The 24,309-nt window shown below is 46.0% G+C and overlaps 1 protein-coding gene across 2 annotated transcripts; it reads right to left on the bottom strand.

Moving 5' to 3' along the window:
* edf1 (endothelial differentiation-related factor 1) lies at nt 1-22,575 on the bottom strand. Of its 2 annotated transcripts, XM_038782029.1 has the most exons (5): nt 22,409-22,574; nt 19,875-19,926; nt 10,343-10,503; nt 9,864-9,957; nt 1-431 (listed from the first exon to the last, which is right to left on the bottom strand). In XM_038782029.1, exons 1-5 carry the CDS (start codon nt 22,484-22,486, stop codon nt 370-372), a joined length of 447 nt encoding a protein of 148 aa, XP_038637957.1. In that variant the 5' UTR covers nt 22,487-22,574; the 3' UTR covers nt 1-369. The 2 variants fall into 2 exon arrangements, with proteins under 2 accessions (XP_038637957.1, XP_038637958.1); XM_038782030.1 differs by lacking the exon at nt 9,864-9,957 and having other exon boundaries at nt 22,409-22,575.
* Nucleotides 22,576-24,309: the final 1,734 nt, after the last annotated feature.

The following is a 24,309-nucleotide window of genomic DNA, read 5'->3' as shown; positions in this document are numbered from 1 at the left end:
CCAAGTCCAAAGGCTTAAACTTTATTTCTACAAGAACTTACAGGGAGAAGGGAAAAAAAAAGAGAAAGTGAGAGGAAATAATATATGCACTTAGGCAGTGCCGTTGTGGAATGGGGATTTAACACAAATAAAAGTTTTCACACTTCTGTCCCTGGTTACAGATTAATTGCATTCAAAACGATGCCGAGGAATCAGAAACTAAGCTTTTCTTTGGGTGAAACGGAATGCCGGCAGCAGGTTGATTAGAGTTACTCAGCTGGGGCAGGTCACAATCCCTTCTGTATTTAGCTTGGCAATACATCATTCTGACTTGCGAACAAAGCCAGAGGAGACCAGTTCAAAGGGAGAACTGATTTCGAGGCTTTGTTCTCATTTGTTCTTTGGGCCCTTCTCCAGAGGTTGTCCAATATCCCTTCCACGCAGCTTGAGGCCTTTTAAAAGAAAAAAAAAAGTAACGTTTGATTAATACCAAATAATTCTACCTGACACTCCTTTGCTGCTTAAAGTAATGTTTTTTAAATGCAGGGTGGGTGGGTTTATTTATTCATTCACGAGGCGAGTGCCAAGGAAACGATCAGCATTTATTGCTCTTGTGAAGCTAGTGCTGAGTCACCTTCTTATATTGAAGTTATAGATTTGTGTTTATATAGCATCAACACAATCACAGGATGGTTAAGGATACTGGACCAGACCCCAACATTTGTTAGGATACTGGACGAGAACCCAAACAATTTTTCTTTTTGTAAATCTGTGAGGAAAGGATACTTCACCCCAGGAGCAATGGCTCGGACCAATACGTATCTTAGGTTAAAACAAACGTTAACATTAAAGAAATAGCTTTACAATGATCAGTTAAACAATTCTTAAATAGAAGGAAAACTTGGTAACTTACTATCTACACCTGCCACTTATTCCAATTAAGCAACCCCAAAAGAGTTCAAATGCCACTTATAAAGTTAACAAAACCAGTTTACTTGCTTAGCTGTGTATACTGTTGGCGAGAGTTCCTTTCAAAAGCAGATCCAGTACACTTCTGCTCAACCCAACAGCATTTGGCAAAACAAATGCTGTTAAACTTAAAATATTTTATCGGACTGCAAAATTACAGGCCAACCTGGCTCCTCCCATTAATTACATAATCTGTATCCCACTATGTTCCATAACCTGCTTAGCTTGGACTAAACACCACCCCTCAAATTATCTACACTCCAAAAGAATCTCCAAGTAATTGGTTAAAATCAATAATTATCTCACTCTTACGACTCCTCAATTACAACTTTAGCAGACACACAGGGCTGGAGTCACCTTTGTCTGACGCTGAAATCGCAAAACGCAATTGGGCAGAGAATAGCGTTCACGCCAGAATCTCAGTAGGCGCCGGTTTGACGGCAAAGCGGGATTCTCCAGCACCCCGAAAATTGCATAAATGTGTCACTCGCCACTTATTATTATTATTATTAATTGCTTATTGTCACGAGTAGGCTTCAATGAAGTTACTGTGAAAAGCCCCTAGTCGCCACAATTTGGCGCCTGTTCGGGGAGGCTGGTACGGGAATTGAACAGGCGCTGCTGGCATTGTTCTGCATTGCAAGCCAGCTATTTAGCCCACTGTGCTAAACCAGCCCTACATGGTGTTTAAGCACCGTTGGCATCTCATCAGCGGGCCTGACCCTCTGGAGTCCAAGGCCCCCACAATTCACCACTGCCGATGAGCCGAGTTCCCAAGGGCACGGTTCACTTGTGGTCTCAGTGGTCAGCAACCCGGCGTGGCGGCTGTGGACCGTGTCCAGCTCCACCACAGTGAGCCGCTGGTTGGGGGGACTTCCACGAGGGCTGGGTGGACTGGTGGGGGTTGGCTGTGGTGGCAGTATTTGGCAGGTCGGGTCCGCGCACAGCCACCACGATGTTTCACAGCTCGGCAGCTGCAGATCGTGGCAGTGCATGCACCAGCCGTTTTTATCATGGGAGCCGGGAGTTTTACTCGGTACAGCTGCCAGCCCCTCACCGATCGCAGGATGGCTAAAGGTTCGGCGCCGATTTTTCCGTCGTGAAACGCCACAGCCGCTGGCGTCCACTTTGTCTCAAAAACAGTGAATCCAACCCACAGCCTGGATACCTTAACCTAACTTCTTTAATAATATTACTGCAAGAGATATAACCTATACTATATTTCGAAATTCATCACACATGTGCCTCTACCACCAACATGAATAAGACTGGCAGATGCACGGGAACACCACCACTTGAAGCCAATGAAGTACAGTCATTGCTGGAATGTGGCAGCCAATTTGCACAGAGCAAACTCCCACAAACAGCAATGTGATCATGACCAGATGCTCTCTGTTCCTTTTAGTGATGTTGATTCTGGGATAAATAGTGGACAGAAATATCTCCCCCCAATTCTTTGGAATAGGTTGAAAAAAATCGTATACCCACCCAAGAGGACAGAAAGGGCCTCAATTTAACCTCTTATCTGCAAAAACAGTCCCTCTAACAGTGCAGCACTCTCTCCAGACTGTTCCAGATTGCGCACATGGTTTGTTGTCTGTCAGGTCATTTCAAGCTGGTTTGAGAGCACATTGGGAGGAGGAGGACGACGATCCAGATCTTGTGATCTATACTGGAACCAACCCGAGGCAAGAGATCTTGTTTGGAATGTGCTTGGAGCTAAATTAACACAGAAGGGTCTCTGGTTTATTGCTTATGCCACGTGCAAATTGGGGTAGGGGTAAACAAGATTAGGGAGGTGAAGCACGCAGATAAACAAAAGATCCAGTGGTGAGATTACATTTCATGAGGGACTGGAACCAATACTGGGACAGAAGGAACTGTACAAATTGGGACAGATCCCACCCGAGCCAGATTGGGTCTGGGGTCCATTGGAAAAGATAAATCGGGCAGTCACAAGGACTTCAAACTTGTGAATGTGGGGCTGGGGTAGGGTTCAATACTGGAAAAGGGAGTGAAAATAATGGTTCAAAAGCATACAAAATAAAGACGATGAAGTAACAGGTCAGAAACTGTGCTTTAAGCATTTCAGATAAAGGGCAAACTAAAAGGTGCAAAGTAATTAAACTGGGAGAGAGAAATAAGAAATGCAAGTAAAACATTAGAGCGCAAAGATAGGGTAGGGAGTGTGACCCAAATTAATGTTCTTTATACTTTATACAAACACAGAGTAACAGGAGCAAACTTAATGAACTCCAGATCCAAACCCAATTTAGAGGGTGTAACATAGTAGTCCCTATTGAGGCATGGGCTTCATATCAGACAGGACTAGACACTAAATATATTAGGTCAGCAAGTCAGTCAACCTTGGCTCACAAAGGAAGTTTAAAGACTGTACAAGATGTTTTAAAAAGGCCAGAAAAGTTGCCCGAAATAGTAGTAAATCTGAGGATTGGGGGTTTTTAAGAATCCAGCAAAGGAAGACCAAGAAACTGATAAAGGAGAAATGAATAGGAATTTAATCTAGCAAAAAAACAATAAAAATGGACTGCAAAAGCTTCAGTAGGTAAGTAAAATGGAAGTGTCTGTTTAAAACAAATGTTTGTCCATTAGAGGCAGTGTCGGGAGAATTTATAACGGGGAACAGAGAAATAGAAGAGAAATTAAATGATTATTTTGTGTCTGTTTTCACTGAGGAAGATACAGGAAATCTCCCAGAGTTAGAGATCCAAGGGACTTGGGAGAATGGGGAATTGAAGGGAATTAGTATAAGTAAGAAGGTTGTATTGGAGAAATTAATGGGACTGAAGGTTGTTTAGTCCCCAGGACTGGCTATTCGACATCCCAGAGTGTTGGAAGTAGCTATGGTGGTGATGCATTGGTGAGCAATTTCCAAAATTCTATCGATTCTGTAATGGTGACTGCAGATTGGAAGCTAGCAAATGTCATTTGGAAAGGAAGGAGAGAGAAAACAGGGAAGATGCCTGACATCAGTAGCGATAAATGGACAGGTGGATAATGGTCTCAATGGGCAGAGTTGACATGGATTCATGAATAGGAACTCATGTTTGATGAACCTGGAGCTTTTTGAGGATGTTACAAACATAAATTTGGGGCAGCAGGGTAGCATGGTGGTTAGCATAAATGCTTCACAGCTCCAGGGTCCCAGGTTCGATTCCCGGCTGGGTCACTGTCTGTGTGGAGTCTGCACGTCCTCCCCCTGTGTGCGTGGGTTTCCTCCGGGTGCTCCGGTTTCCTCCCACAGTCCAAAGATGTGCGGGTGAGGTGGATTGGCCATGCTAAATTGCCCGTAGTGTCCTACAAAAAGTAAGGTTAAGGGGGAGTTGTTGGGTTACGGGTATAGGGTGGATACGTGGGTTTGAGTAGGGTGATCATGGCTCGGCACAACATTGAGGGCCGAAGGGCCTGTTCTGTGCTGTACTGTTCTATGTTCTATGTTCTATAAATGATAAAGGAGATATACTGGACTTGGAAATTCAGAAGGCTTTTGATAAGGACCCGCACAAGAGACTGGTTAGTAAAACTAAAGCATGTGGAATAGGAGGCAATATGCTCACATAATTTGAGGATTGGCTAACAGGCAAAGAGAGTAGAAAAGAGGGGTCATTCGCACCCCTCTGTGTGTGTGTGTGGAGAGGGTATGGAAACAAGTTAAAGTAGGAGTTAGGTACTTATTAATATTTAATCAACTGTATCTGCTGCGTATAATAGTTCTAGTTATAAATAAACACAAATTGTGTTTACATTTACAAACCTGGTGTTTGTGATTATTGGGCAGCCAAAGGCTGTATAAGAATCAATGGTTAAATTCTTGATGTCACAAGGAATTAAGGGCTACGGGGAGAATGCTGGTAGGTGGAGTTGAAATGCCCATCAGCCATGATTGAATGGCGGAGTGGACTCGATGGGCCGAATGGCCTTACTTCCACTCCTATGTCTTATGGTCTTAATTCACTTTTGTTGCGACTCCAGGGCACGTGGGACTGGAATTGACCGCGCACTAGCCCAGGGTGCTGTAACAATGCAATTATGTGCAATCAGTTGTTAATATTTTTGATTTAAGTTAGACAAAACGTTTAGAGATTTGGGACAAAGGCAGTTATATGAATTTAAACTGCAGATCAGCAATCATCATACTGAATGGTAGAACAGGTGACTCAGCACTTCTGGCTGAAGGTGGTGGTAAATGCTTTAGCTTCACCTTTTGAGAGAAAGGGAATGTTTACGGAACCTCTCCTACAGTTAGTTATTTAATTCTCCACCTCCATTTGCCAACTGAATGTGGCAGGACTGCACTGTGAACTGATCTACTGGTTGTGGAATTGCTTTGCTCTGTCCATAGCTTGCTGCCTATGCTGTTCAGCACGCATGCCGTTTTACTCAGTTGGTATCTCATTTTTGGGTACACACAATGCTTTTCATGATGGTAGCACAGTGGTTATCACTGCTGCTTCACAGTTCCAGGGACCCAGGATTAATTCCAGCCTTGGGTGACTGTGTGTGCAGTTTGCACTTTCTCCCCGTGTGTGGGGGTTTCCTCCGGGTGCTCCGGTTTCCTCACACTGTCCAAAGATGTGCCGTGATAAATTGCCCTCAGTGTCCAAAGGTTAAATGGGGTGTCTGGGTTACAGGGATAGGGTGGAGGCGTAGGCTTAAGTAGGGTGCTCTTTCTAAGGGCCGGTGCAGACTCGATGGGCTGAATGGCCTCCTTCTGCACTGTAAATTCTATGATTCTATCACTGAACCATGTTGGTCCCCGGCTTGATGGCAATGGTAGAGTGATAGATACAATTAGCTATGAGGCATCACATTGGAAAATAAAGTTCTGCCTCTGATGGCCTCACATCCAGTTTTTTGAGTTGCTCGGTTAGGAATCTCTGATTAGCACAGTAATACTGCCACACAACATAATGGAGGGCGTCCTCAACACAGGACTTTTTTTTCTACTGTTCTTGGCATGGACTGCTGCATGGGTAGACTGGGGTGGATGTGGTCAAGTAGGTTTTTCCTACTTCTTGAAATTCTCCCCACTGGTCAGAGACTCAGTTTGGCAAATATATTCTTCGGCCAGCTCAGTCAGTAGTCATTCTACCGAGCCACTCTTGGCATCAGACACTGAAGACCGCACCCCAGGTACATTCTGTGCCCTTGCCACCCTAAATGCTTCTTCCCATTTGTATTCAACACAGAGAAGCACTGATTCATCAGCTGGGGAGGGACATGCTAAGTGGTATACAAAAAAAAAAAAAGAGTAGACCAGACGGCCTGTCAATCCAGCCCGAACATTCAATACGATCATGGCTGACCTTGGGTTTCAACTCGGCTTTCCCACCCGCTCCGTGTATTTCTCGATTCTGTGAGAGAGCAAAACTTTGCCTATCCCAGCCCAAAATGTATTCACCGATGGAATATCCAAAACACTCAGTCTTGTTCTAATCATAAAAGATTCCAGAATTTTCACAACTGAAGTTGGACTAACTGGCTTGTAGTTTACTGTTTTCTGAAAAGCAGTGCACCATTTGCCAACTTCCATTCCTTCCCAAATGTAAGGAATTTGGAAAATCATATTCAATGCATCGACTATCTTTGCAGCTCTTTTAGAACCCTAGGTGTAGGCCATCAGATCCCAGGGATATGTCAGATTTCTCTCCATTGAGTTTCTTCCATTATTGCTCCTTAATAGAACATAGAACAGTACAGCACAGAACAGGCCCTTCGGCCCTCGATGTTGTGCCGAACAATGATCACCCTACTTAAACCCACGTAACCCGTATACCCATAACCCAACAATCCCCCCATTAACCTTACACTACGGGCAATTTAGCATGGCCAATCCACCTAACCCGCACATCTTTGGACTGTGGGAGGAAACCGGAGCACCCAGAGGAAACCCACGCACACACGGGGAGGACGTGCAGACTCCACACAGACAGTGACCCAGCCGGGAATCGAACCTGGGACCCTGGAGCTGTGAAGCATTGATGCTAACCACCATGCTACCGTGAGGCCCCAAATACTATCGTTAACTCCGAGTGAGTCACAGATGGGTATTTCCAGTTGGGATTTTGTTTTCCAATGGAATGTATTTTTGTAGAATATTTTGAATTGTTTCTTTAAATGTTTCCTGCTGTTCGTTTATAGCCATTATCTTTTAGTCGAGTAATCCAATTAACCTTCGCCATTTCTCCACCCATACCGAGGTTAAGCGCTATTGTTTAAGATTAGTGTTTGTGTTTGGAATGTATTACCTCACCAGGAAATTCAAAAGTATTATGATCACGATTTCCCAGTTGATTGTTTTATTATGACATCGCAATTAACATGCTTCATTACACATAGATCCCTGGTCAGTTCCATAGAAACATAGAAAATAGAAGCACGAGAAGGCCATTCAGCCCTTCAAGCCTGCTCCACCAATTGTTATGATCGTGGTTGATCATCACGTTCAACAACGCATTGCTCCAAGAAACTTCCACAAAATCATTCTACAAGCTCATCTTCTGGACCATTCTTGCCAAATTGATTGCCCCATACCACAAAGTCCCCCATAATTATTTCTTTTGTTACAAGCTCCAATAATTTCTTGTTTAATGCTGTTAGGGGACCCATAACTTGCCCCATTCCTCTCTCTCCCCCCCCCCCCCCCCCCCCCTGTTTTCGGACTCCTACTATTCCTAATTTCCACCCACAGTGATCCCACTTCATGAACGTGAGGCCAGATCCTTTCATCCAATGTCCTGATGTCATCCTTTACTATTAGGGCTACCACTCCTCCTTTTCCGATCTGTCTGTTTCCAAATTATTGTGAAATGGTCTAATTTGTTAATGTGGTGGTGAACTGGAGATTTCCTTGCCCACATTTGACCTGATGCCATGAGACTTCATGGGGTCAGGAGTTAACGATGAGGACTCCCAGGGCCATTACACAAGATGTAATGAGCCATGAGGTCATGTTGCAGTTGTACAAAACTCTAGTACGGCCGCATTTGGAGTATTGCGTACAGTTCTGGTCGCCTCATTATAGGAAGGACGTGGAAGCTTTGGAACGGGTGCAGAGGAGATTTACCAGGATGTTGCCTGGTATGGAGGGAAAATCTTATGAGGAAAGGCTGATGGACTTGAGGTTGTTTTCGTTAGAGAGAAGAAGGTTAAGAGGTGACTTAATAGAGGCATACAAAATGATCAGAGGGTTAGATAGGGTGGACAGCGAGAGCCTTCTCCCGCAGATGGAGGTGGCTAGCACGAGGGGACATAGCCTTAAATTGAGGGGTAATAGATATAGGACAGAGGTCAGAGGTGGGTTTTTTACGCAAAGAATGGTGAGGTCGTGGAATGCCCTACCTGCAACAGTAGTGAACTCGCCAACATTGAGGGCATTTAAAAGTTTATTGGATAAGCATATGGATGATAAGGGCATAGTGTAGGTTAGATGGCCTTTAGTTTTTTTTTCCATGTCGGTGCAACATTGTGGGCCGAAGGGCCTGTACTGCGCTGTATCGTTCTATGTTCTATGTTCTATGTTAGTGATTGGGACTTTGCAGGGCTGACAAGGTGCCCCATAGGAGACCGTTAAATAAGTTAAGACTCCATGGCGTACAGGGCAAGATCCTGGCATGGATGAGGATTGGCTGACTGGCAGAAGGCAGAGAGTGGGGATATAGGGGTCTTTTTTCAGGATGGCAGCCGGTGACTAGTGGTGTGCCTCAGGGGTTGGTGGTGGGACCAATACTTGTCACAAAATACATTAATGACCTGGAGGAAGGAACTGAAGGCACAGTTGCAATGTTTGCAGATGATACAAAGATCTGTAGAGGGGCAGGTAGTATTGAGGAAGCAGGCGGGCTTCAGAAGGATTTGGACAGGCTAGGAGAGTGGGCAAAGAAGTGGCAGATGGAATACAATGTGGAAAAGTGTGAGGTTATGCACTTTGGAAGGAGAAATAGAGGAATAGACTATTTTCTAAATGGGAAGATGCTTAGGAAATCAGAAGCACAAAGGGACTTGGGAGTCCTTGTTTACGGTTCTCTCAAGGTTAACGTGCAGGTTCAGTCGGCAGTTAGGAAGGTAAATGCAATGTTAGCATTCATGTCGAGAGGGCGAGAATACAAGACCAGGGATGTACTTCTGAGGCTATACAAGGCTCTGGTCAGACTCCATTTGGAGTATTGTGGGCATTTGGAGTATTGTGGGAAGGATGTACTGGCCTTGGAAAGGGTCCAGAGGAGGCTCACAAGAATGATCCCTGGAATGAAGAGTTTGTCGTATGAGGAACGGTTGAGGACTCTAGGTCTGTACTCGTTGGAGTTTAGATGGATGTGGGAGGATCTTATTGAAACTTACAAGATACTGCGTGGCCTGGATAGAGTGGACTTGGAGAGAATGTTTCCACTTGTAGGAAAAACTAGAAGCAGAGGACACAATATCAGACTAGAGGGAGATCCTTTAAAACAGAGAGGAGGAGGAATTTCTTCAGCCAGAGGATGGTGAATCTGTGTAACTCTTTGCCACAGAAGGCTATGGAGGCCAAATCACGGTGTGTCTTTAAGACCAAGATAGACAGGTTCTTGGCGGAGCAGGCTCGATGGGCCGAGTCCCTAATTCTGCTCCTATGTCATATGGTCTTATGGTCTAAGGTCCCTGCCAGGCTATTTGTTTAGTTTCATTCTTATATCTTCAGGTAGTTGAACAGAATCCACAACGGAGGCTGTGAACGTAAACTAGGAAAAACCAACATCAGAAACAGAAGCGGGAAACTACTGCACCAAACCACCAACCTTCTGAGACCAGCTGACTGCCAGGAGGGTGGGAGGTGCCTTCCTGGCATGTGTGGCCCAGCTACCCACCCAAGCTATCGGGCAGGTAACCACTACAGAGATGAGGCACCGTTGACTCACCGAGTACTCTTTCAATCTTGCCAAGGACCTGGTTGTTGGGAATGGCCTTTCCACATTCATAATCAGCAATGACCTGGGGCTTTTCACTGATTCTCTGAAGAGAAAAGAAACCAGCAACAGGTTAGACTGGAAAGTGATCTACTTCTTGCACTCTTGAGTTTTGCTTTGTAGGGTGAGCTTCGCTTAATGTGAAAACATACCAGCGTAAGGACATCCCTGAGAGATTGTTCCCGGAGAAATTACAGAGAGAAGTTGCTCTACTCTATCCTGTCCCAATCCCAATGGGGAACATGCAAACTCCAAACCCCAAATCACACTCCGACACCCATCCCTCATAACCAAAGTGAACCCTGACAACCGCACAATGGAATAAATCCTGACCACTGCCCCCTCCCCAAAGATTCCACTGCACAGTGAAATTAACAGAATAAAAGGAAATGATTTCCAGGGTGTCAGTGGGCCCTACACTGTGTACTCACTGTGGCCAGCTCCTTTTGATTTATTCCGAGACTCTGTCGGCCCTGCTGGATCAGTTTGCCAACAGTAAGCGACACTCGCTCGTGATGCAATTCCTCCGTCTCCCGGTCCAGTTTTGCAGTGTTCTTAGTGATTGTGTGCTGCTTGTTTTGTCCTGCAGACCCTGAGCGTAAAACAAAGCACAAAGTCATCCCTCACTCAGTTAGTGTTTGCTCAATTTGCACAAGTTCAAGCAGGAAGACTGGCGAGTTGAGATCTTTGTGGGCGGCACGGTGGCGGAGTGGTTAGCACCACTGCTTTGCAGCGCCGGGGGCCCGGGTTCAAGCCTGACCTCGGGTGACTGTCTGCGTGGGGTTCCTCCTAGTGCTCAGATTTCCTCCCACAGCCCAAAGATGTGCAGGTTGGGTGGACTGGCCATGCTAAATTGCTCCTTAGTGTCCAAAAGGTAGGTGGGGTTATGGGTATAGGCTGACCCTAGGTGGGGTGCCCTTTCAGAGGGTCTGTGCAGACTCGATGGGCCAAACGGCGCTGTAGAGATTCTACTATTATGAAAGATCATCAATCGACATGCATCAAACGCTCCTTCGACTGGGAAACATCAGGTTCACTACAGCGTAAAGCACTCTGACCCATTCAACACTCCCAGGGCAGGGACATTTGGGTTACCAATAAGAGCTTTACACTGTCCAAACTCCAGGGCTCACCCCAGGCACTCACTATGGGAGTGAGTTACATATTCAAATCATTTTTCTCAGTAAAGAATTACTGAATTATTAATAACTGCCTTATGTTAGTTATCGTCTGTTTAAGCTTCTTCACAAATGGGATCGTCTCTGCATCTACCCTGTCAAACTCTCTCAAAACCTTAACCCATTTCCAATAGGTCACTTGCAGCTTTTTCCTTTTCAAATAGCCCCAGTATGTGCAGACCCTCTTGGCAATCACTCTGCACAGTGGTTAGCACCACTGCCTCACAGCACCGGCACCCAGGTTCAAGTCTGGACTTGGGTGTCTGTGTGGAGCTTGCCCAGTGTCCGAGTGGGTTTCCTCCAGATGCTCTGGTTTCCTCCCACAGTCCAAAGGTGTGCGGGTTAGGTGGATTGGCTATGCTGAATTGCCCTTAGTGTCCAAATAAACGTTAAGTGGGGGATACGGGGGTTGGGTAGATACATGGGCTTCAGTAGGGTGCTCGTTGAAGACTCTATGGTCCCAACAGCCTCCTTCTGCACTGTAAATTCTATAATCTTTCAGCTTTGCTACCACCCCTGCAAATCATTTTTGTGATATGGAGAATAGACTATACAAATTACTGCAAGCATGGTCTCCCCAAGACTTTGCACAAGTTGAACGTGAATCTCGAGACTCCTTCACAACTCTACTCAGTTTCCTCTTGCCCAACAGTACGCTTGGGAAACAGTCCCCGTTCTTCCCACCTTATCCGTGTCAATATTGACATTCATTTGACAATTAGACACCTATTCTCCAAGCTAATGCACTGGATCATTTCAGTAAAGGTATTTCATATTAAGAAGTCAACGCTTTCAAAAACTGGACACAAACAAGCTGTTGCATGTGACTCCTGAACTACTATTAAATCTGCAGCAAGTACCCATGGACATAGTTCAGGGTACCTCACAGCCATTTATAGAATTTACCGCGTATTTGAGTGATCAGCAGACATCCCAAGATGCTTTACAATCAATTACCTACTTTGAGTGCAGACACAGCTGAAATGTAGGAAATGTAATAATAATAATCTTTATTGTCACAAGCAGGCTTACATTAACACTGCAATGAAGTTACTGTGAAAAGCCCCTAGTCGCCACATTCCGGCGCCTGTTCAGGTACATTGAGGGAGAATTCAGAATGTCCAAATTACCTAACAGCACGTCTTTCGGGACTTGTGGGGGGAAACCGGAGCACCCGGAGGAAACCCACGCAGAGAGAGAACGTGCAGACACAACACAGACAGTGACTCAGGCCGGGAATCGAACCTGCGACCCTGGCGCTGTGAAGCAACAGTGCTAACCACTGTGCTACCGTGCAGTTGATTTGCATTCCGCAAACTCCACACACAGAATTGTGTATTTTTGTGATCTTGACTAACTCGGCAGGGGTGTGGGAACCAAGAGGAAATATTAGAGGGGAATACCGGGGTGCTGAAAATACTGGGAGGGTCAGATCGTACTGGAGAAAAGTTAGTTAATATGTGAAGTTAGAGTACAGGAGAAAGTAATGACATCTAAATCAGGGTTGCTGTGCATGTGTGTGTCAATGGAGGGAGTGTAGTCAATAAGATTTGGGTGTCACAGGCACCGATATCATTGAGGAGACAGGATGGTGATAAGAGACCTGGCGCAAGGAAGGTCAGGACTGGGTGTTCAATATTCCTGGACACAAGGTGTTTAGAAAAGATAGGAAAGGGGGAGAGGTGGTTCAGGAGAGCATTGCTGTGCTGGAGAAAGAGAATATCCCAGAGGATTCAAAGACAGAATCAATTTGGCTCGAGCTAAGGAGCAAAAAGGGTATAATAACATTGCTCGGAGTAGTCTATAAACCTCCAGTTAGTGAGAAAGATGTAGAAGAAATCTGCAGGGAAATGACAGAGAAGCAAAGAGTATAGAGTAGTTTTAATGGGGGACTTTAATTACCCAAATGTAGACTGGGACAGTGATAGTGCAAAGGGCGGAGAGAGACATTTCCTAGATTGATGCAGGAAAATGTTCTACTGCAGTTTGTGTCCAGTCCAACAAGAAAGGATGCACTGCTGGAACTGGTTCTTGGAAATGGGGTGGGCCAAGTAGACCAAGTGCCAGTTGGGAACATTTAGGAGACAGTGACCATTGTATTGTAATGATGTGGAGATGCCGGCGTTGGACTGGGGTGAGCACAGTAAGAAGTCTTACAACACCAGGTTAAAGTCCAACAGGTTTGATTCAAACACGAGCTTTCGGAGCGCAGCTCCTTCTTCAGGTGAATCTGACCTGAGGAAGGAGCAGTGCTCCGAAAGCTCGTGCTTGAATCAAACCTGTTGGACTTTAACCTGGTGTTGTAAGACTTCTTATTGTATTGTAAGGTTTAGGATGATGATAGAAGAGAACAACAGGCAATCCAGAGTAAAAACAATTCACTGGGTGGGGAGCAAGAATGGGCTGGGCTGGTTAGACTGAAATGAAAGGTTGATGGGGAAAACTGCAGCTGAACAATGGGCTACCTTCAAAACAAAAATGTTCCAGACACAGGTAGAGCAAACAAATCCAGAGCTCTTGGATGAGAAAGAAGACAGAAATTAAGATAAGGAAGAAAAAAATGTGCTTAGAACCAGGAGTCAGGTAGATAATACAGTGACAACCAAGAGGAAAACAGAAGGTTCAGAGGGGAGGAGAAGACACATTAGGAAGCAAAGAGGGAGTGTGAGAAAATACTGGCAGCCAAAGTAAAGGGGAATCCCAAAGTCTTCTACAATCATATAAATAGTAAAAGTGTGGTTATAGCAGGCGCGAGGCTGATGAGGGATCTAAAAGAGAATTTACACATGGTTGAGGTATTAAATGTATTATTATCCCATCTGTTTTGCAATACTCGATTGCAGTGCATCTGCCTGGTCATAACCTGCCTGCAAGAGCAGAACGATGATCAGAGCCGAGAGGAATCCTGACTAATATTTCCTCCCTTCCCTAGATGTAGGTCATTGCTGAGATTAAACAACACAGAACAGACAATCCAGAAAGTTACAATCCAAAATATTACCCACTATCAACTCCTGATCGTTATCATAAATCAGCGTTACTTAGTCAAGAGTCAACTTATTAAAAGGTCTTTTGAAAGTCCATGTAGTCACATAAAGGGCAAAAGCATTTTTTGTTAGTTTGTTATTTACAGCACAGGAGGCCATTCGGCCCATCGTGTCTGCACCAGCTCCCAAAAGAACTATACAGCTAGTCCCATTCCCCAGCCCTATCTCCGTAACTCTCTGAATTCATCACTTTCAAATATGTACCCAGCTCTCTTTTGAAACCTCCTCCACCACTCTCCTAAGCAGCACATTCCAAATCCCAACAACTCTCCGAGTAAAGAAGTTTCTCCTCAACTCACTCCGAGCTCTCTTGCTGACCATCTTGAAATTGTGACCTCTAGTCACTGCCAGACCAGCCAGTGGAAACAGAATATCCTTCTTTACCCTGTCAAAAGTGTTCAGAATAAGGTCTCCTCTGAATCTTCTCTGCTGCAAGGAGAACAAGCCCAATTTCTCCAATCTTTCCTTGTATCTAAAATTCCTCATTCCTGGCATCATTCTAGTAAATCCCCTCTGCACTCTCTCCAGGGCTTTAACATCCTTCCTTAAATAAGCTGCCCTTCTGAACACAATACTCCAATGTGGTCTGACCAATGATGTGCAGAGGTGCAGCATCACTTCCTTGCTTTTATACTCTAATGCCTCCATTAATAAGCTCTAAGCCTTCTTAACAATTGTTTCCACTTGCCTGTCCACCTTTAGACAACTATGCACTTGAGCCCCGAGGTCGCTCTGCCACTGAACTAACCCCCCTCAAAGTTGTACCATTGAGCCTATATTGTGTCCCCATGTTTCAACCAACCTCACATTTCGCTGCATTCAAGTTCATCTGCCAGGTTTCTGCCCAAATGGCCAAATTGTCATCCTCACAATTCACTATTCCCCCTAACTTAGTATCATCTGAAAATGTTACACCCATCTCCAAATCATTTACATAAATCAGAAAAGGCAAGGGTCCCAACACTGAGCCTTGGGGAACACCACTTTCAACTCGTCTCCAGTCTGAGAAATGCCCATCCATACCTACTCTGTTACTTATCTCTTGGCCAACTTCTAATCCATCAATCCCAAACATTTTTAATTTGCGAACCAATCTTCCATGAAGCACCGCATCAAATGCTTTCCGAAAGTCCAAATATACAACTTCCACGGCACCACCTTCATCCGCTGCCTGTGTCACCTTGTCAAAGAACTCAATTAAATTTGTCAGACATGACCTGCCCTTGACAAAGCCATGTTGACTTTTTAGCATCAACCTATTTCTTTCCCAAGTGTATATTTATCTCATCTCATATTATGGCCTTCATCAATTTCCCACGATTGATGTCAAGCTGCCAGGTCTGTAGTTTCCTGGTTATTCTTTACCCCCTTTCTTAAAAAACGGCATCATATTTGCAACCCTCCAGTTCCTCGGGACTAATCCTGTGTTCAGAGAGGCCACTGGGCCCATCGAGTCTGCTCCATCATTCAATCATGGCTGATATTTTTCTCATTCCCATTCTCCTGCCTCCTCCCATAACCCCTTATTAATCAAGAACCTATCTATCTCGGTCTTACACACACGCAGTGATTTGACCTCCACAGCCTTCTGCGGCAAAAAGTTCCACAGATACACTACCCTCTGGCTGAAGAAATTCCTCATCTCTGTTTTAAAGGTTTTTCCCTTTTGTCTGATATTGTGTCCTCTGCTTCTAGTTTTTCTACAAGTTGAAACATCCTCTCCACATCCACTCTATCCAGGCCTCGCAGTATCCTGCAAGTTTCAATAAGATCCCCCCCCTCATCCTTCTAAACTCCAACGAGTAAAGACCTCAACCGTTCCTCATACGACAAACTCTTGATTCGAGGGATCTTTTTGTGAACCTCCTCTGGACTCTTTCCAAGGCCAGCACATACTTCCTTAGATACGGGGCCCAGAACTGCTCACAATACTCCAAATGGGGTCTGACCAGAGCCATATACTGCCTCAGAAGTACATCCGTGATCTTGTATTCTAGCCCTCTCGACACAAATGCTAACATTGCATTTGTTTTCCTAACTGCCGACAGAACCTGCACATTAGCCTTAAGAGTATCTTGAACAAGGACTCCCAAGTCCCTCTGTGCTTCTGATTTCCCAAGCATTTCCCAATTTAGAAAATAGTCAATGCTTCCATTCCTCCTTCCAAAGTGCATAACCCCACACTTTTCCACATTGTATTCCATCTGCCACTTCTTTGCCCACTCTCCTGGCCTGTCCAAGTCCTTCTGAAGCTTATCTGTTCCTCAATACTACCTGTTCCTCTACAGGTCTTTATATCATCCGCAAACTTAGCAAGTGCCTTCAGTACCTTCTTCCAGATTATTAATGTATATTGTAAAACATTGTGGCCCCAGCACTGACCCCTGAGGCACACCACTAGTCACCGGCTGCCATCCTGCAAAAGACCTCTTTATCCCCACTCTCTACCTTCTGCCAGTCAGCCAATCCTCTATCCATGCCAGGATCTTACTCTGAACACCATGGGCTCTTAACTTATTTACCAGTCTCCTATGTGGCACCTTGTCAAACGACTTCTGGAAATCTAAATAAACCACGTCCACTGGTTCTCCTTTGTCTAACTTCCTTGTTACCTCCTCAAAGAACTCTAACAGATTTGTCAGACATGGCTTCCCTTTGACAAAGCCGGGCTGACCCAGTCCTATTTTACCATGCACTGCCAAGTACTCCGCAATCTCATCTTTAACAATAGACTCTAAAATCTTACCATTGACCAAAGTCAGGCTAACCGGCCTATAATTTCCCGTCTTCTGCCTCCCTCCCTTCTTAAACAGCGGTGTTACATTAGCCACTTTCCAGTCCTCTGGGACCCTTCCTGCCTCCAGTGATTCCTGAAAGATCACCACCAATGCCTCCACAATTTCCTCAGCCATCTCTTTTAGAACACTGGGCTGTAGTCCATCGGTCCAGGTGATTTATCCACCTTCAGACCTTTCCGTTTCCTCAGAACCTTCTCCTTAGTGATGGTCACTGCACTCCCCTCTGCCCCCTGGTTCTCCTGGAGCTCTGGCATCCCACTGGTGTCTTCCACTGTGAAGACTGATGCAAAGTAACTATTCAGTTCCTCTGCCATTTCATTGTTTCCTATTATTACTTCTCCAGCCCCATATTTCAGTGGTCCAATGTCTATTTTTGCTTCTCTCTTACCTTTTATATATTGAAAAAAACTATTCCCATCTTCCTGTATATTACTAGCTAGCTTGCACTCATACTTCATCTTCTCCCCCCTTATTGCTTTTTTAGTTGTCCTCTGCTCGCTTTTAAAGGCTTCCCACTAATCCTCGCCACCTTGTATGCTTTTTCTTTAGCCTTTATGCTGTCCTTGACATCCCTCGTTAGCCATGGATGCCTTGGGGTTTTTGGGGGTTATTCGGGAAGCACAACAGAAATTCATCCCAAGGAGGAGGAAACATGCTAAGGGGAGGACAAGATCCTCCCCTTAGCATGTTTCCACCTCCTTGGGATGAATTTCTGTTGTGCTTCCCGAATAACCCTCAAAAACCCCTGCCATTGCTGTTCCACTGTCTTCCCTGCTCGGCTCCTTCTCCAATCAACTCTGGTCAGCTCCTCCTTCATGTCTTTGTAGTTACCCTTATTTATTTGTAATACCGTTACATCTGATTGCAACATCTCCCTCTCAAACTGCAGGGTAAATTCCATCATATTGTCGTCACTGCTCCCCAAGGGTTCCTTCAGCCCAAGTTCCCTAATCAAGTCTGCCTCATTACACATCACCAAATCCAGAATTGCCTGTTCCCTAGTAGGCTCTGTCACAAATTGCTCCAAAAAAATCTTAGACATTCAACAAATTCCTTTTCTTGGGATCCACGATCAACCTGATTTTCCCAGTCCACCTGCATATTGAAGTCCCCCACGAGTCCCCATAAGGGCAGCATGGGAGCATTGTGGATAGCACAATTGCTTCACAGCTCCAGGGTCCCAGGTTCGATTCCTGGCTTGGGTCACTGTCTGTGCGGAGTCTGCACGTTCTCCCCGTGTGTGCGTGGGTTTCCTCCGGGTGCTCCGGTTTCTTCCCACAGTCCAAAGATGTGCAGGTTAGGTGGATTGGCCAGGCTAAATTGCCCTTAGTGTCCAAAATTGCCCTTAGTGTTGGGTGGGGTACAGGGTGGAGGTGTGGGCTTGGGTAGGATGCTCTTTCCAAGAGCCGGTGCAGACTCGATCGGCCGAATGGCCTCCTTCTGCACTGTAAATTCTATGAAATGATTATTGTGATATTGCCTTTTTTACATGCCTTTTCTATCTCCTGATTTATTATCTACCCTACATCCTGACAAGGGGACCTGTACATAACTCCCATCAGGGTCTTTTTACCTTTGCAATTCCTCAAATCTACCCACAGAGATTCTATGTCTTCTGATCCTATATTGTTCCTTTCTTTCAATTGAACTTCATCCCTTACTAACAATGCAGCCCCACCCCCTTTTCCCATCTGCCTGTCCTTTCGATAGGACACATATCCTTGGGTATATAGATCCCAGCCCTGATCCCCTTGCAGCCACGTCTCTGTGATACCCACAACATCGCACCGGCCAATTTCAATGTGTGCAACAAGCTCATTTACTTTGTTCCGTATATTGCACACATTTAGGTACAACTCCCTCAGTCCTGCATTGACCACCTCCCTTCTCACGCTTTTCACCTTTTTTGCTCTGCCTGAGGGTGATGTTGTTCTCTTATTTTGGTTCTCTATTTCTCCTTCAGTTATTACACCTTCTACGCTAATGCTCTGGTTCCCCCCCCCCCCCCCCCCCCAAACCCCCCACCCACCCACCCACCCATTCAACCCCCCGATGGAGCTGTATAAATACCCATTAGGACATAGCTAGTGTACTGTGTGCTGTTCTGGTCGCTATACTACAGGAAGGATGTGATTACACTGGAGAGGGTGAAGAGGAGATTCACCAGGATGTTGCCTGGGCTGGAGCGTTTCAGCTATGAAGAGAGAGGCTGCTTAGGCTGGGGTTGTTTTCCTCGGAGCAGAGAAAGCAGAGGGGGGATCAAGGTGCACAAAATTACGAGGGACATAGACAAAGTAGATAGAATTGAACTTTTCCCCTTAGTAGAGCGGCATGGTAGCACAGTGGTTAGCACTGCTGCATCACAGCTCCAAGGTCCCAGGTTCAACTCCGGTCTTGGGTGACTGTGTGGAGTTTGCACTTCCTCCGTGTCTGCGTGGGTTTCCTCCGGGTGCTCTGGTTTCCACCCACAGTCCAAAGATGTGCAGGTTAGGTGGATTGGCCCTGCTAAATTGCCCCTTAGTATCCAAAAAATAATAACCAGGGAGCATGCTTTAAGATTTAGAAGGGATTTGAGGAAAAGGTTTTCACCCAGAGTGTGGTAGAAGCGGGAATCCTCACACATTTAAGAAGCATTTAGATGAGCCTGGGAATGCCATCGCACACAAGGCTACGGATAAAGTGCTTGAAAATGGGATTCGATTATAGGTGTTTGATGGGCAGCACCGACACGATGGAGCGAAGGGCCTCTTTCTCTGCTGTAAAAGCTCTATAACCCTCAGAGTCTAGGATCGCAGATGAAGAAATACAATCTTGATGCAACAGCTCGTGTCTCAGAGAGCAAGATGGGTCAGAAAGAAGAAACAGCCAACACCTCTCAACAATGCAGCCTGTTTCTTGGCTGGATTGTGAACTTGGCAGGATTCAGAAAAAGATGCTCACATTTCTTTGTAGTCTCCACATCATCTCCTCTGCGTTGGGCCGATGTGATTGCCTAGGAAAGAACAGAGAATGCAAAGTCAAGCTGTGAATTCATTCCTGGTAAAAGAAACCCTGTGACATGAAAAACTCACTCCTTTCACCAACAATTGTTTAAATCTATTTATAGAATCACAGAATTGTTACGAAGCAGGAGGTGGCCATTCGGCCCATCGTGTCTGCACATGGTCTCCAAACGAGCATCATGACTTTAGTGCCATTCCCCTGAAACCCTGCTCACTGTTTCATCTGATGCCCTCTTGAAAGTCTCGACTGAACCGGACTGGTTCACACTTCCAGGCTGTGCATTCCACTCGCTGTGCGTAAAGTTATTTTCTCACATCACACTTGCTTCTTTTGCAAATCACTATAAATCTGTGCCCTCTCGTTCTCAATCTTTTTGCGAGTGGGAAGTTTCTCCCTATCTACTCTGTTCACAATCCCTCATGATTTTCAACACCTCAATCAAATCTCCACTCAACCTTCTTCTCTCCAAGGAGAACAGTCCCAAACACTCCAATCTATCCTCATAACTGAAGTTTCTCATCTCTGAAACCATTCTTCAGGGCAGCACGGTGACACACTGGTGAGCACTGCTGCCTCACAGCTCCAGGGTCCTGCGTTTAATTCCGACCTCGAGTGACTGCCTGTGTAGAGTTTGCACTTTCTCCCCATGTGTGCGTGGGCTTCTACCAGGTGCTCCGGTTTCCTCCCACAATCCAAAGATGTGCACATTAGGTGGATTGGCCATACTAAAATTGCCCCTTAGTGCACAAAAAAAAAGGTTAGGTGGGGTTACTGGGCTACGGGGAGATGTTTGAGATGCGGGCTTAAGTAGGGTGCTGTTTCCAAGAGCCGGTGTAGACTCGATGGGCCGAATATTCTCCTTCTGCATTGTAACTTCTATGACTCTAAACCTCTCCAATGTGTTCACATCCTTCCTAGACTGTGGAGCCCAAAATTGTACACAATATTTCAGCTGAGGTGTACACCTCACTTCAGTATCACCTTGTGCTCTCTACTAATAAAGCCCAGAACACCATACGAGTTATTAACTGCTCGCCCCGCCTGCCCTGTCACCTTGAGTCTTACAACACAGTAATAGACCACTTACTGCATCTCTGACAATGTACATTCTCACTCATCTTACTCCCCAAACCCTTGAATATTCCCAAATTCATACTGGAACAGCTATCCAATCAATCCACACCCACCAAGGTCCATCAGTGCACAACGTTGGGGTACATTACTGGTAGAGACAGGTCTGTCACTGTCTAACACTGGCATATAGTATTGGTGGGGATGGGTCTGTCACTGTATAACACTGGGGTAGAGTATGGTGAGGACAGTTCTGTCACTGTATAACACTGGGGTACAGTTTTTAAGGGGTCAGGTCTGTCACTGTATAACACTGGGGTACAGTACTGGTGGGGACAGGTCTGTTACTGCATAACACTGGGTACAGTACTGGTGGGGACAGATCTGTCACTATATCACTGGGGTACAGTACTGGTGGGGATGGGTCTGTCATTGTATAACACTGGGGTAAAGTACTGGTGTGGATGGGTCTGTCACTGTGTAACACTGGGATACAGTACTGGTGGGAACAAGTCAGTCACTGTAGAATACTGGAGTAGACTATTGTTGGTACGGGCCTATCATTATAGTGCAGTACATGACTGAGGTGTAGAATTATGAATGCACAGGCTGATGCAATAGATGAAGAATTCACCAAGTTTCAGGAAGTGTTCTATTGCCCCCAACAGTGACTACGGTACAAATGAATGTATGATATACAGTCGGTGAGTGCTCAATTTACCCATCGTCACAGTTTAATGGAACAAAGCCCGTGGACATCTCCATTCAGCTCCCCATTGGGCATGGGGTCACCAAACAAAACTATCGCTGACAGAGAGGGCACTGAAGACTGGTGTTGTAACCAGACATCATTAAGTGATCTTTACTATGTATATACCCCACATGCTGTATCTGTCCTGGAAGTGTTTGATAGGGACTGCGTAGAATCATAATAGTTGTCCAAAAGCTTCAAAATTGTGAATGTTTAAGACAGGCGTTAAAAGGAGGAAAGAGTTGGTGAAGTTTAGGAGATCTGCAGAGGTTCCAGCCTTGGCAGCTGAGCCCCGTGCTGCAGCTGTCCTGGACGTGTTTGATATCAGCAATGGGGAGGGTCATTACTGTCATTACAGCAACAAATCTCAGCAGCAGAAACTGAACCCGGGACAGGTGATAGAGAGACTGCTGTAACCAGGCCCCAGAAATGGAAAACAAGCTGTTCCCCCGACACCGGGAGCAGAGAGTCAATACACAGGGGCACAGACAGCTGCCCAATGGGAATGGGACCCAAGGCTCATAAACACATGGAGCAGGGAGAGAGAGCAGAGAGCGGCTGACTCCGAGACACTGGGCCGGAGGAGAGATCCTGCCCAATGGTCCCCAGTCCGCCGGTCCCCGGTCCACCCCGGGGAACCTATCGGTACCTGCTTGCTCTTGGCCTGCGCCGCGCTCGGCCCTTTCTTCCTCAGCACCGTCACCGTGTCCCAGTCACTTTCCGCCATCTTCCCTCCGCTCACTGCGCAGATGCGGCCCCGCCCCTCAATCCAACTTTATTCAAACACCGATAAAGTCCAGCAGCCAATCAGAGATGGAGAGCGCAGCAGCCAATCAGAGACAAAGAGAGCGGTAGCCAATCAGAGACAGAGAGCGCGGCAGCCAATCAGAGACAGAGAGCGCGGCAGCCAATCAGAGACAGAGAGCGCGGTAGCCAATCAGAGACAGAGAGGGCGGCAGCCAATCAGAGACAGAGAGCGTGGCAGCCAATCAGAGACAGAGAGCGCGGCAGCCAATCAGAGACAGCGAGCGCAGCAGCCAATCAGAGACAGATGGCGCGGCAGCCAATCAGGGGTACAGATCGCCGCAGCCAATCAGAAACAGAGCGCGGCAGTCAATCAGGAACAGAGGTTGCTGCAGCCAATCAGAAACGGGGAGCCCGCAACGTCGTAGCTGGGAAGGCGAGGGCAGGATCGGTGACACCATCAGAGGAGAAAGATCCAGATCCAATTCCAGCAGGTCCCCATGAGGAGATCCACTTTCAATGTAAGTAGCCCCCGATAGGGGGATGAAGATCCAGATCCAAATGTCAGTCTATTCCCACGGGACATGGTCTATTTCCAAATGCCAGTAGATCCACACGGGAGATGAGTTTACAATGTCAGCAGATTCCCATAGTGGGAGCAAGATCCATCTCAAAAACCAGATCCCCATGGGGAATCCATTTGCAATGTCAGTGGTGGCGAGGGGAAGGTCAATTTCCAATGTCATTAGTTACCATTGGGGAGATCAGTTTCCAATATTGGTACATCCCCATGCAGATGAAGATTATTTCCCCCAATGTCAGTATTTCCTCTAGGGTGGATGAAGATAAATTTCCAATATCCGCAGATCCCTACAGGGGGAGGAAGATCAATTTCCAACGTCATCAGATCCCAATAGGGGGAGGAAGATCAATGTCCCAATAAAGGGAACCAGATTTATTTACAATGCCAGCAGATCCCCATAGAACATAGAACGATACAGCGCAGTACAGGCCCTTCGGCCTACGATGTTGCACCGACATGGGAAGTCAAAAACTAAAGGCCATCTAACCTACACTATGCCATTATCATCCATATGCTTATCCAATAAACTTTTAAATGTCCTCAATGTTGGCGAGTTCACTACTATAGAGATATATTTTACCATAGGGGTAAAAAGATCAATTTCCAATGTCAATACATCACCATGGTGGAACCTTTGACACTGTCTAGATGCCATAGGGAGAGGCAAATCATATCCCAATGTCAGTAGTTCCCCATTGTGGGGGTGGGGGCGGGTATCGATTTCAAAAAGTCTCATTTCCAATGTCAGCAGATCCTCATAGGGGTAGGAAGATCGATGTCTAACGTCAGTAGATCCCCATGGGGTAGAAAGATCCATTTACAATATTGGCAGATGCACGCTCGGGGAGGGACATCCATTAGCACCCCATGGGGGGATCTATTTCCAATGTCAGAAGAACCCCATGGCGGCGGGGGGAGGAAATCCGTTACCAATGTTGCCATATCCCTAGGCAGATCATTTTCAATCTCAATAGGTCCCCATGGGGGGGGGGGGGGGGGGAGATGAGTTTCCAATGTCAGCAGATTCCCATGGGGGGGAGATCAATTTCAATGTCAGCAGATCCCCATGGCGGGGGGGGAGATTTATTTCTAATGGCAACAGATCCCCATGGGGAAGGAAGATTTATTTCTAATGTCAGCAGATTCCCATGGGGCGGGGGAGGGAGATCAATTTCCAATGTCAACAGATCCCCATGGCAGGAGGCAGTTCTATGTTCAATTTA

Source organism: Scyliorhinus canicula, chromosome 21, assembly GCF_902713615.1.
Source record: "Scyliorhinus canicula chromosome 21, sScyCan1.1, whole genome shotgun sequence".
In the NCBI taxonomy this organism is placed as follows: Eukaryota; Metazoa; Chordata; class Chondrichthyes; order Carcharhiniformes; family Scyliorhinidae; genus Scyliorhinus; species Scyliorhinus canicula.
This window is presented reverse-complemented; position numbering and strand designations above follow the sequence as displayed.

Bases quoted from the DNA above. Each gene is read 5' to 3' on its own strand.
- edf1 (XM_038782029.1), bottom strand. From the start codon at position 22,486: ATGGCGGAAAGTGACTGGGACACGGTGACGGTGCTGAGGAAGAAAGGG. The intron at 19,927-22,408 runs GTACCGATAGGT...GTTCTTTCCTAG, and splicing joins CGCAGGCCAAGAGCAAGCAG to GCAATCACATCGGCCCAACG. The intron at 10,504-19,874 runs GTGAGCATCTTT...TTTTACGCTCAG, and splicing joins TGTGGAGACTACAAAGAAAT to GGTCTGCAGGACAAAACAAG.